The sequence below is a fragment of the Leptinotarsa decemlineata genome, unplaced genomic scaffold (genome assembly GCF_025532065.1).
Source record: "Leptinotarsa decemlineata unplaced genomic scaffold, Ldec_3_MD MMD2_tig00026294_RagTag_RagTag, whole genome shotgun sequence".
NCBI lineage: Eukaryota > Metazoa > Arthropoda > Insecta > Coleoptera > Chrysomelidae > Leptinotarsa > Leptinotarsa decemlineata.
In genome coordinates this window covers 7,141,924-7,154,871 of record NW_027412674.1, presented here as the reverse complement: position 1 = coordinate 7,154,871, position 12,948 = coordinate 7,141,924, and the positions used below count along the sequence as shown (strand labels likewise).

The following is a 12,948-nucleotide window of genomic DNA, read 5'->3' as shown; positions in this document are numbered from 1 at the left end:
CATCCATGAGCATACAAGAAACATTAAAACTGAAACTGAATTTTTGTTGGAATGCCCTTTGCTCAGAAGTTATTTTTTCGACAATTGAATATTCCCTCACTTGAAAATTGTGATTCATATAATTTTTTCAAAAAGTTTGGATCTTCGTATGTCCATGTTAGTGCCATTTCGCAAAATTCTACCGGTTTTGGTGGATCATCTCTATGCAAACCTTGCAGCCTAATGAATTTATAATCGTGCATATTATGTTTTTGTAAAATTCTCCATATAGAAATTCGAGATATTTCCAAATCAACCGCAGCACTAGATACTGATGCATGGGATAAGCATAAAAATATCCTAAAATGTTTATTTAATTTTCCATATCACCAGTCACCGGACTCACTACTTCAATATCTCAGTCGGACAATTTATGCTTGAAGAAGATATTGTATAGTGAAATGCGTGTCGCGGTTTTTGTAAAACCCTTTATAGTGAAAATCATACAATAAATTGTATTAATTAGTTTTGAACAAGTTATTGTCAAATCCATTATTTTATTTTTTAAATCAGACTTAGATCATGACACCATTATCCTTGCCGAAATTCGGTTGTGAAATTCAAAATTAATGTTTAAAACTCTTTTGATATTCGAGTAGATGATTGGATATATAAAAAGTTTCACCATATGTATTGAAGGAGTGAATTTTGGAAGACCGAGACCTACGGTGAAATTTTAAGAATGTGTGTATTATGCACTTGATTTTTTATTTTATTGGAAATTTTAAGCTTGCATAGGAGCAATTTTTTTAAAAATAGTTCATATCTCAAACGGTCAGAGATAGGTATAGGACATAGTTGATCAAAGTTGTTCACATTGGTTGGCTGAATTCAAAAATTGAATAATATACAAGGTGTTCCATTTGAAAAAAATTAGTTATGTTTGTTTATCAAAGATACAAATTGAGACGTATTTTTCAGACACTCTATATAAAATAAGATTACAACAAATAAGACAACAACCACCATATCTTATCTCAATGTTGCCAGAAGTTGAGTTCGATGTATCTGTTAATTCATGCGATATTAAATATTGAAAATACCATGTTTTCGCCAAAAAAATTACAGAATAATTAATATTTCAAAAACGATGAGAGATAAGTATAGAACATGTTCAACAAAAGTAATTTGGATTGTGATGCAGAATTCAAAAATGATATAATATATAGGATGTTCCATTCGAAATTTCCAAGTTGATGTCTGTTACATGTAGATGTGGCAACATTGCGGTGTTGAAAATATTTTCAAACGATAGATCACAACCATTTACATCGGTAACCAGAATTTAAAACTCTCACCTTTTTTTGTTCTCTAGATACTTCTAATAGATCATCGAATATGGAATACCCTGTATATTGCTAGAAGTTGAAGTTTGCTGGGCTGTGTATGCCAATACCTGCTTTACCGTCTTGCTTAGAGGCGTCTGTATATATTAAATTATATTCCTTACTATATTTTTCTGTGGAGCACATACTATTTTGTATTATATTTGTATCCTGTTTACTCAAATTGAGATCCTTGATGTCTTGTGTATGTACTTCATAATTATGTTTGAGGCATGTAATAACTTCCGTTTTGTGTACTTGCCCATTATATTTCAAGACGTTTTTCAAGGCTTCTATAGATAGGAGGTTTTCCTGGTTTTCCAGTATCCTTGTTTATTTCTGCAAATTTCGCTCAATATTTTAAGTATGTTCATCACTGGGGGTCATGGTCAATCCTGTGTAGTATAAATTTCGAAGCTAACCATTGTCGTCTATATTCCAGTTTCATTTCTCCAGTTTGAGCCAAAATAGCATTGATTGGTGTTGATTTCATAGTACCTGTAATCGGTCTTAGTCCCTGGATGAATATTGTTTTGTTTCTCTAGTTTTTTCTTGGTGCATGGTCTGATCAGTATACTCCCAAATTTTAGATGTGATTTAATAATTCCATTAACTCCCATAAGCATACCTTTAAGATCTGCACCCCACCAAGTCTTGCAAAAGCTTTTGATGATGTTTACTCCTCGTATTCTGGAGATATAATCAATGTGTAAATCCCATTTCAGGTTCTGAGTGAGCGTTATTCCCAAATATTTTATAACATTTATGTTTATTATCTTTTCTGCCGCAATAGTTACATTCAAAGAAATAAAAAAAAAACTATGGCTTTTATATCACGATAATGTACCTGCTCACTCGTCATTGCTTGTTCGTAATTTTTTGGCCAAAACCAACACCGTAATCATGCCTTAGATTTGCCCCCCTGCGACTTTTTCCTGTTATCAAGATTGAAGACACCCATGAAAGGATGCCGTTTTGCGGCAATTGAGGAGATAATAAAAATAGAGCTCAAGAACATACCGACCCGTGGGTTGGGCTATCTATCGGGCGCGTCCCCAAGTGGCGGATATTGGAATGGCCATGGGACTGGAGGCCTTTCCTGGCGGAAATAAGTAGGGTGAGGAGAGAGAACTAAAACCCCCCAAAGGCATGCCACCGTGGACCAGCCTACCCAAGCTAAGGTGTGAGGAATCGTGCCGACAGCTCAATGGCCGCAGGGTGATATGCGGCTACGAACGATCCCCTTGGGGAACTGGGCGAAACCTCATTGTAGTCAGCCTACATCTGGTAATGCGGCACTTTTCCGGAGGTGACCAACTCTTCCCTTGCTACTCGTGGGAACACACATGAATGAAACAACACAAAAACAGAAACAACAAAATGAAAAACCAATCTCGAAGCTGGACAGAAGTGCTCACCTCAATCTAAGGTGGTAGCTCGGGAAGAACAGAATGTCCACCCCGATCTACCGCGTGGAATGAGGTTGGACATAACAGATCACCTCCAACAGCAAGGGCACTTCCTGCGGCGGGCGCCAAGAGCTCAGCCTTGAATAAAGGCAATGAACCGGCTGCCCCTGCAGAAAAGCTCCCTCACTTTTGCACCTCCACAGAGGGAACCCCAAGAAGGTTGAAGAAGCCGCGTAGCGACAGTAATGTCGCTGCACCTCCCAAAACCTTCGCGGAGGCTACTGTGAGACACTTCAAGGTTGCCAAAGAGAGTGTGTGTGTTCGGCGAGTCTTGGCCTACACCTGCCAATAAAAAGGAGATGTCTCCTAGTGACGTGTTCACCTTCCTGAAAAGGACATGATGGACGATGTCCTAGGAGGACAACTCCTCGGGAGGATGTACAATGGGTCGAATGTGGCCTAAGTGCTGTGAGTCTACACTCACCCTCCCTACTCTACAGAAACAGAACATACCGAAAAGTGAATATAATAATAATAATAACTTTATTCGTCTTTTCGATCATATACATGATATAAGACATGTCATAAATAAAAATATGAAAATTATATAAAACCATAATAACGGTCCACAGTATAACATAGATCGGACACTTGAAACAGGTACTTAACTATATACATAAATAAAAAATAACATAATAATAATAATAACTTCATTCGTCTTTTCGATCATATACATGATATAAGACATGTCATAAATAAAAATATGAAAATTATATAAAATCATAATAACGGTCCACAGTATAACATAGATCGGACCCTTGAAACAGGTACTTAACTATATACATAAATAAAAAATAACACAAACACACACACAAACATATATGTATGCACATACATAAAGTAAATTTATCTTTAACTAGGATGAAAGAAATGCAGTGAAAGCAATAATCATGATAACAGTGTATCCCGTTCTAAGAATTCTTCTACGCTATAATATCCCTTATTAGTTAATAGCTCCTTTATTTGTTTTTTAAATGGTATAATACGCAAATCTTTAATATATTGAGGCAACGTATTGAATAATGTTATGCCATTATACGCAAGTGATTCCTTGAATGTCGTGTTTTATGTTTTGGGATAGTTAATAAAAGTCTATTTCGTGTTGCATAGTTATGAACTATTGATTCATCTCTCAGATTGGGTACATTATTTTTCACATGGAGCAGAGCTTTATATATATAGATACAAGGTAACATTAGCATCTTGTTCTTGCAGAAAGCAGGTCTATAGCTATCCCTGGGTGCAATATTAGAGATAGTTCTAATTATTCTTTTTTGAACAATAAAAACACGTTTTGCTCCCACAGAAGAACCCCACATTAATACATTTTGAGCCATATGTGAGTACGCCAATGAATAGTAAACCGTTCTGATACATCAGAACTGCTTCGTGGATTGGATAAAACGCTGGCACAAGTGTACTATGTTTATGGCTAGATGATGATCTGAGATTTCACAAACATATAAAATCACTTTGTCGTAGCTCATACAGTATCTTACGTCAACTCTATCAAAGTAGAGATATTATGACGTCCAAATTGAAGTGTAAACTTTGCGAAACCCTCATATTGTCTAGATTAGCATATTGCGATGTAATCTACGGCCCTGCTTTGATACAAACTGATGTGAATCGCTTACAAAAAATACAAAACAATTGCATTCGTCTTTCTTATGGTGTGAGAAAATTCGACTATATATCTCCCAAGTTCGAGGAGTCAGGTTGGTTACCGATTGCTAATACCTGGCAGCTCCACCTACTCGTCAATACACATAAATTCCTCATTTGCAAAAAGCTAAATTATATTTATGAAAGATATAAAACTTTCAAATCACAGAATAATTCGAGGACACGAAACCGTCACACTTTTATTATTCCAAAACATTCGACAGCCTGCTTTTCTCGTAGTTTTATTTACAACTATATCAAACAATATAATGCTCTGCCCAGTGAATTCAGACACTACTCCATATATAATTTCAAGAAAAAGTTGAAAACATATCTGAAGTCTTCTGGATAGATAATATATTCATGTTATGCCTTGCTCATATGGTTTTCCCTTTGTCTCCTTTGTTTTTATTTAGTCTCACAAAGATTCATGAACTACTCACCAATGTATACTAGGTAATTATTTTTATATTTCTATATAAAACATGCTATCCCCCAGGTTACGTTATAAAACAGCCTCGGCTGAACTTCGCACTTTTATTGATTTTTGTATTTACTTCTTCTTTATAAACAATGTATGTCAATGAATAAAGCCCATTTATTATTATTTCTATATCGGAGGGGGACTACTTTGAAGGGGACAAAATAGAAATTGATGGATAAATAAATATTGTTTGAAAAAATTAATAATAATAATAATAATATCCTTTATTGCCATATAAATCTACAATGGACAGGGCAACGTCAATAGGTTTTGATATTTACAATATTTGTTATATATATAATGATAATAATAGTATAATAAGGTACAGTACAATAATAAATAAGACGGTTGGATAATAATATAGTAACAATAATAATAGTAATATCCTTCCTATAAATCTACATTGACGTCAATGGGTTAAGATTTGCAATTGGTGATATTTATTACAAATACAGTTCCCATATCACAATTTTTATGATTGGTCAACATTACATGTTGGATAATTTTAGAAGGACTATTAAAAGAATTTTTAAAAGAATTTTGCGCAGTACTCAGTTATGGTGCAATCGCATAGAGACCCATCACCAACTGTCAAAACTATAATAAACTTTGGTTTTTAGATAATCAATGACTGAGAGTCTGAATTTGTCGTGGTTTTCTGTATTTCTAATTTCTCTTGGGAGAGATTGATAAGCTTTTATGGCTTTGTAATGCGGTCCTTTTTCAAAAAATGATGAATTACGTCTCGGTATGCTTAGTTCATTCTTGTGTCTGGTATTTATAGTCATTTGGTTTGAGTAAAGATCACAGTTTCTCATGAAGATACTATAATGTTTTTTGACAAACATGACTAATTGCAGAAAATAGATTGAAGGAACCGTTAATATGTCTAGCATCTTGAAGCGTGGTCTACATGTTGATCTATGAGGTAGTTTTAACATACAGCGAATTATCCTTTTTTGAGTTTTGAAGATTTTATATGACTGTGTGGATGATCCCCAGAAAATAATTCCGTATTGAATAATAGATTGAATATGCGTATTATAGTATATCTAAGAGATCAAGTAATGATACTTGATCTCTTAGTGCACGGATTAGACCTACTGTAGTACCCAGTCTAGAGTTAAGTTTGTTTAGATGGATGTCCCATGTAAGATTATTTTCCACTGTGACCCCTAAGAAATTGAAAATTCACCTTAATTTTTGAACAGACCTCGTATTTAAGTACCACTATATTTTGAAATTTTTACTAAACAGTGTACAGCACTGCTTCTTTAGGTGAATTCAATACAAACTATATGTAATATTTAAAATACGTTACCTATTCTTCGTTTTTACAGATTATGGCACCAGTATTTTAGATAGCACACCTCAACCAAGTTGGCCTAGCGATTTGGAAGACAGCAAGACAAAGGAGAAGGATGCCTCTCCATGTGAAAGTGATGTAGTATTTAAGGCAATAGATAAAATGCTTCCTGAACCACAAGAAAATATTGAGTTGAGACTGAAAACATCAAGAGTCAACAGCACTCCTAGCAAATCTAAAGATGCTAAGGAGATTTTGCAAAATTTATCAGAAATATTGAATAGTACACATCGAAGTGATCAGCAGAGATCTCAAGGGCAAAATTTGATAAGTAGTCTTGCTGAAATACTATGTGAAGGTACTGAAAATCATGTTCAACATTTAGATGACTCTGGACATTCTTCCTTCATTGAACAAAATGATATGTCCGATAAGTACAAGTATGAAGATTATGAGGCACTCGATCTCAGTAAAAAGAGTGTGGATTCAAAAGATTCAAAGTCATATGAATATACTTCAAATGTATCGGTCAACAAATTTCCAAAAAATATTCTAGCACGCCGATTTTCTCACTCCTTATCTTTGAATTCTAATATTAGAAAAATAAATTTGGCTGAAGAAAATAAAAAGCGAAATTACTCAGCCTCTGGGTTGGAGTCCAGTAAGAATACGACTTGTAATAGCAATTCTTCAGTGAAAAGTAATGATAGTCATGGTTCAGGAAGCTATTCGATTACAAATATTAATGGTAAGTTGAAGACGAAGGCTGTTGCAAGTGGAACTAAAAAAGGACCTTTGAAAGCCGTGATTCCTGTCAAGGATATGAAAAGAAACGGTAAGCACTCATTTCATTCGTACCTATTACCTAAAAATTTGGTTGTTTATTTGTCAGAACTAATTTACGAATTGAATTGACAAATTGTAGTTGATAATGTACGGTTACATTTAGAAAAGTAGCCACTCTTAGTCTTTTCCAGCCTTTCTTCCGTTAATGTTACACGGTGGTTGATTTTTATTTTGAAGTACAATATTTTACTCTGAGTGATTTGAAGTTATTGGAAGCTGTAGAGGAGGCGTTTTTTTTTTTTAGAATAATTGTTGTATAACATAGTAATTAGAGGGTTTTGGTTGGTTTCCGGGTTTTGCTGTGGTCTTCTTTGGTTACAATCTCTAAAAGCTCCAACTGCGGCAGTCATCTTCAGTGGTGTGGTCAAAGTACTCTTCTTGACGTATCAACGTCAGTGTCAACTGACTATAATAACAAATAAAAGCATGCCTTATTATCTGAAGAATAGAATTCTTATTGACAAAGCTTCTAAATATAATAGTACATAAATCCTAACTGCTCAAAATGAGCAGGAAGTCATGATAATTGAATAAAATTATGCAAACCTATATGGACTGTCGGATGTTAAAAGTGGATGTAATTAATGTATATATACAATCATACTACTATAAAATATTTTCACAACAATACAGTAAAATAGATATAATTTATGCTATATCAATTGGTTATAAATACAGAACAGGACAGAGTTGTCAGATGATAAAAACATTAAAATAATATATATATATATACATATATAGTGTGACCCATTTTTAATGGAAAAACCCCCTCCTGAAATTTTAAGTTGTAAATCGATTTTAATAATTTTTTAAAATGTCAAGTACTAAAAGGTCTACCTCGGGACAAAATTTGAAATGTTTCAGGGCATACTACGATATTTTTTCTTAGTCGAAAATCGGGATTTTTCTATTCAAAAAATCATTACGCCACTGGATTCAGAGTGCCTCTAAATAGGTGTGACCAAAATTTCATGAAAAAATATTCATTATTAACAGAGTTATGACAACTCAAAAATTCGAAAACTCACACAGCTAACAGTCACAATATATAATTTTTTTATGATTTCAACAATACAGTGCCGCCAGGTGAAAAAAAAAACAAATAGCGTAAATATTTTTAATGAAAATAACAAATTTACATTCACTCAATTCAACTAACAATGAAGCAAAAAATTTTATTAAAAGTAACTAATAACTAATTATTGAAATGTTTCGATTCAGTGCACCAATTAATTCTAACTCATATTCTAGTAGCCTCTACTAATCCACCACGTATTTCGATACATGTGTCGTAGCGCTTACGAATGTTTCTGATTACGTTCCTTAGTTCTTGAGGGCTAATATCTGCACATACCTGTCGAATTCTTGCACAAAGTTCATTTCTACCTTTTGAGCGGTTTTTGTAAACCTTTTGTGTGAGAAGTCCCCAGAGAAAAAAGTCCAAAACTGTGAGGTCTGGAGATCTGGGTGACCACTCTATAAACGGACTACCACGGCCTATCCATCGGTTTGGAAAATGTTCGTTAAGCCATTGCCTCACAGCTCTGGCATAATGAACTGAACACTCATCTAACTGGACAATTAAATTTGATCGTTCATTGATTGGCAGCTCATGAATAGCATCCCAAAACTCTGTGTTTAAAAATTCTAGAAACCTCTGCGCATTAATGTTTTCCTCAAAAAAGAAAGGACCAATAATTCGTTCGTTCAATATCCCACACCAGACGTTGATTTTTTGGGAATACTGGCTTTTACAGTTTATTACCCAGTTAGGATTATCCGCTGCCCAATAGCGACAATTCTATGATGACACTACTCCATTTGTAGTGAAAGTGGCTTCGTCGGTATATAAAATATTTTTTAGGAAATTTCTATTGTTTAAATATTGCCCTTGGGCCCATAAACAATATTCCAGGCGTCTTACTTCGTCGCCTTCTTGAAGTGTGTGTAAAAATTTTGGCTTGAAAGGTTTAATATTCTTCGCCTTGAGTTTCTCGTGGAATATTCAAATCTAAAGTGGCATTCCTTATACTGGCATTAGGATTATTTGCGAAATAATCTAAAATGATTTGATCATTCCTGCCATTCCTGTTTCGTCTTTGTACAGGATTACTTTTTAACATCATTTTTGATACTGCACCAGTTTCATTGAATATTTTATTTATTTTATTTACCGTACCGCAGCTAATACGAGGACGATCTGGATGTCTCTCATTAAATACTCTACAAACCTCTCTAGCACTTCTAACGTAATCTCCCGAAAGGCGTACAATTTCAATTTTCTCTCTTACGCTCAATCTTGCAGCCATGACACAAAATAATTCGAAAAATTTAAGGTGAATATTGTTGACAATAGTACACTCAAATCTTTCACAAGTGTCAAACTGTAATATCATTTCCATGGCAACTAAGATTTGAATTGAAATATTAGGCCTTAGTTTTAGTTAATTTGCGTGAAAACTTGAATGTAATTCCGTTATTTTCACTAAAAATATTTACGCTATTTGTTTTTTTTTATCTGGCGGTACTTTATTGTTGAAATCATAAAAAAATATTCTTATGGCTATCTGTTGATATAGGGTGTTTTTTGTAACTGTTAGCTGTGTGAGTTTTCGAATTTTTGAGTTATCATAACTTTGTTAATAATGAATATTTTTTCATGAAATTTTGGTCACACCTGTCTAGAGGCACTCTGAATCCAGTCGCGTAGTGATTTTTTCAACAAAAAAATCGCTAATAAAAAATCCCGATTTTCGACTAAGTATGCCCTGAAACTTTAATAAACATTAAAAATTTTGTCCCAAGGTAGACCTTTTAGTACTTGACATTTAAAAAAAAAATATTAAAATCGGTTTACAACTTCAAATTTTAGGGGGGTGTTTCCATTAAAAATGGGTCACACTGTATATACATATATACACATATATACATACACACATATAGACCCATGTACACACATATAATAATTTTATAGAATGTTTTGATTTCTTAATACAGACAGTTAATAAGTACATACATATATACTCATACATACACACCTACCCTTAACACTATTTAGTGAGAGACATGGCTAAGACATATTTTGTACAGCTGTCACAGCTATTCAAAATTTTGTTCAAAACATTCCCTCAAATCATAAAAGGTTCTTGTTATTAAATTTTTTTTACAGCCCTTCTGAATTTCGGAGTGCTATGGATATTTTTAATTTGTTCGGTAGATGGTTGAACATTTTCGTACCATCGTAAACAATTGAATTTTGGCATTGGGTGGTTCAGGAGATTAATAAAGGTATATAATGGCCATTTGTCCTAGTATTATGTGCAGTGTCAGATTTTAATAAATGTAGTTTATGCTTATGAACTAAACTAGTTGATTCTAACACGAAGATTGATGTTAACGTGAGTATCCTCTGAGATATAAATAAGGGTTTACATGAAGTTTGGTGATTAACATGGCATATGTATCTCAGTGCTGTCTTTTGTGGCTTAAAGATCATTGAGAACAACGCTTGTGAGCAGGCTCCCCAAAATGCTATCCCATATCTGATGTGAGATTCCAGGAGAGCAAAGCAGGCTTTTCTAGCAATAAGATAACCGATGTCATTTCGAATAACTCTGATAACATAACATCCAGATGACAATTTCTTTGCCATTGCCATAATATGCTCATCAAACTTTAAATTATGGTCCAATACAATACCTAAGAATCTATAATTATCAGATTTCATGAGTGTATCATTATTTAGTTGTATTTTGTCGATGTCCCATTTAAATGATAACACTTTAGTTATCTTAGAGTTGAATACCATTTGATTGGCATCACACCACCTTTTTATTTCAGTTAGATCTAAAGAGATCAATTGGCTGAGAGTATTCTTATCTTTTGTGTGCCATTCTATAGTTGCATCATCTGCAAATAAAGTGAACCTACCAATAATATTCAAGTTAATGAGGTCATTTACATATAACAAAAATAATATGGGTCCCAAGACAGAGCCTTGTGGAACTCCGCTGGTCAATTTTTTTTTCTCAGATACTGCACCCGAAACTTTCACATATTGTTCCCGGTCTTACAAGTATGGGATATGCCTCTGATGCCATAGTACTCAAGCTTCTGCTGCAGTATTCCATGATTCACACAATCAAAAGCTTTGGATAAGTCACAGAACACCGCCGCGGTCGCTTGTTGATTATTAAAATTAGTGTACACGTTTTCTAAAAATGTATAGATAGCGTCATTTGTACTTTTGTTGGTTTGGAAACCGTATTGGTTACCATTTAGTATTTTATGTTTAATGACAAATGACATGAGTCGCTTCTTTAGGAGGGATATTGGTCTGTAATTTGATGGATCCTCCCTATCCCCTCCTTTGTTAATTGGAATCACCATGGCTGATTTAAGTATAGTTGGAAATGTTTCCGAGACAAAAGATTCATTTATTATATCATTAAGCGTGACAACAGCTGCCGGGGGCAATTTTTCCATCATATTTATAGACAAACCATCAGCTCCAGATGCTTTTTTGTTCTTAATGTCCTTCATAGCACTCTTTATTTCATCTGGATCTGTTGGAAATAGAAAGATGTTCTCGTCAATTCTTACATTCTCAAGATATTACATTGGATTAATATGAATATTAATGGAAATGTCATCAGTAAGTTTAGTTGCGATAGAGCAATAGTAATCGTTGGTACAGTAAGGTTTCAAATTGATTTCATCACTTTGATTTTTGCTCTTTCCACAGATTCGATTTATAATAATCCAGCTCTCTTTTACTAAATTGGAGGCAGTATTAATCCTGGTATGATAATACGGAAGCTTAGCCTGTTTTATGACACTGTTATATACACTTCCCTACTTATTAGGCATTGGAATGCCTGTTTTGTGTTATTTCAGATAAGAGTTCTATATGTATACATTTAATGACCAATAAACTATGGTAATATAATTACCAAAAATGAAACTTGAAACTCATTAAGGAAACAAAAAGAAGTAGATATGTTGAGTATATGTTTGCATAGACAATATAAACATGGTATAGGAACTGTTATTCAATGTAGGACATTCTTTTCAAATTTTCTTGAGACTTTGTAAATCACTTGAGGGCATATTTGAATTTATTAATTTTCTTCATTGTTTTCAATTCTACTGGGAGTAGGTTGTACAGTTTTGGACCATAATAGAACATGAATCTTTGTGTATGGTTCTCCTTGTAGAGTGGAATTTTAATATTTTAATTCTCGACTGCTCTAATTCCTACTGTTGTACGAGTTATATAGTTGATAAAGTTCGAGAGTATCCATACTGACGTATGTTAAGTGAATTATTCCCTTGATATAGATATTCTATTTTTTTATTCTTATATTAAAAATGGAATTGTGTGCTATTTTTAAGCTATTATTGTGGTTGTTGAAAGTACCACCCCATGTTATTATATGGATTCTGCCAAAGAGTGATATATTGAAAATAAGTTTTTTTTAAAGGATATCTCGTGAGAGTATGAAATTCACACATGAGTAGTCTCATCTTTTGTGTTACATATAATACTTGTTTTTCTCATCTCGTATGTTGGTCAATAACAATACCCAAATATTTAATGGATAATGTTTTTTCTATAACCGGGTATTTACAATTGAAACTTTTTGTGCAGGTCATTTTGTGCAATTTAAGAGGAAGATCAGTTTGATCTTCCTCTTGAAGATGATCACTTGGTGATCGAAACACGTGTCGAGATGTTGAAATAGCGGTTTGATGTTGGAATACAACTCCAGTAATATTCATCCCAACTTTCACCATTGAAGATTATGGCCATAT

General features: G+C 33.8%; 1 protein-coding gene across 1 annotated transcript in view; it reads left to right on the top strand.

Annotated features, from left to right (window-relative positions):
* LOC111512801 (uncharacterized) overlaps positions 1 to 12,948 on the top strand; it is a 38,457-nt gene that overhangs the window by 12,741 nt on the left and 12,768 nt on the right. Inside the window, exon 4 of the mRNA XM_074180259.1 lies at positions 6,323 to 7,123. Within this exon, the coding sequence (XP_074036360.1) occupies positions 6,323 to 7,123 (801 nt within the window). The remainder of the gene's footprint in view (positions 1 to 6,322; positions 7,124 to 12,948) is intronic.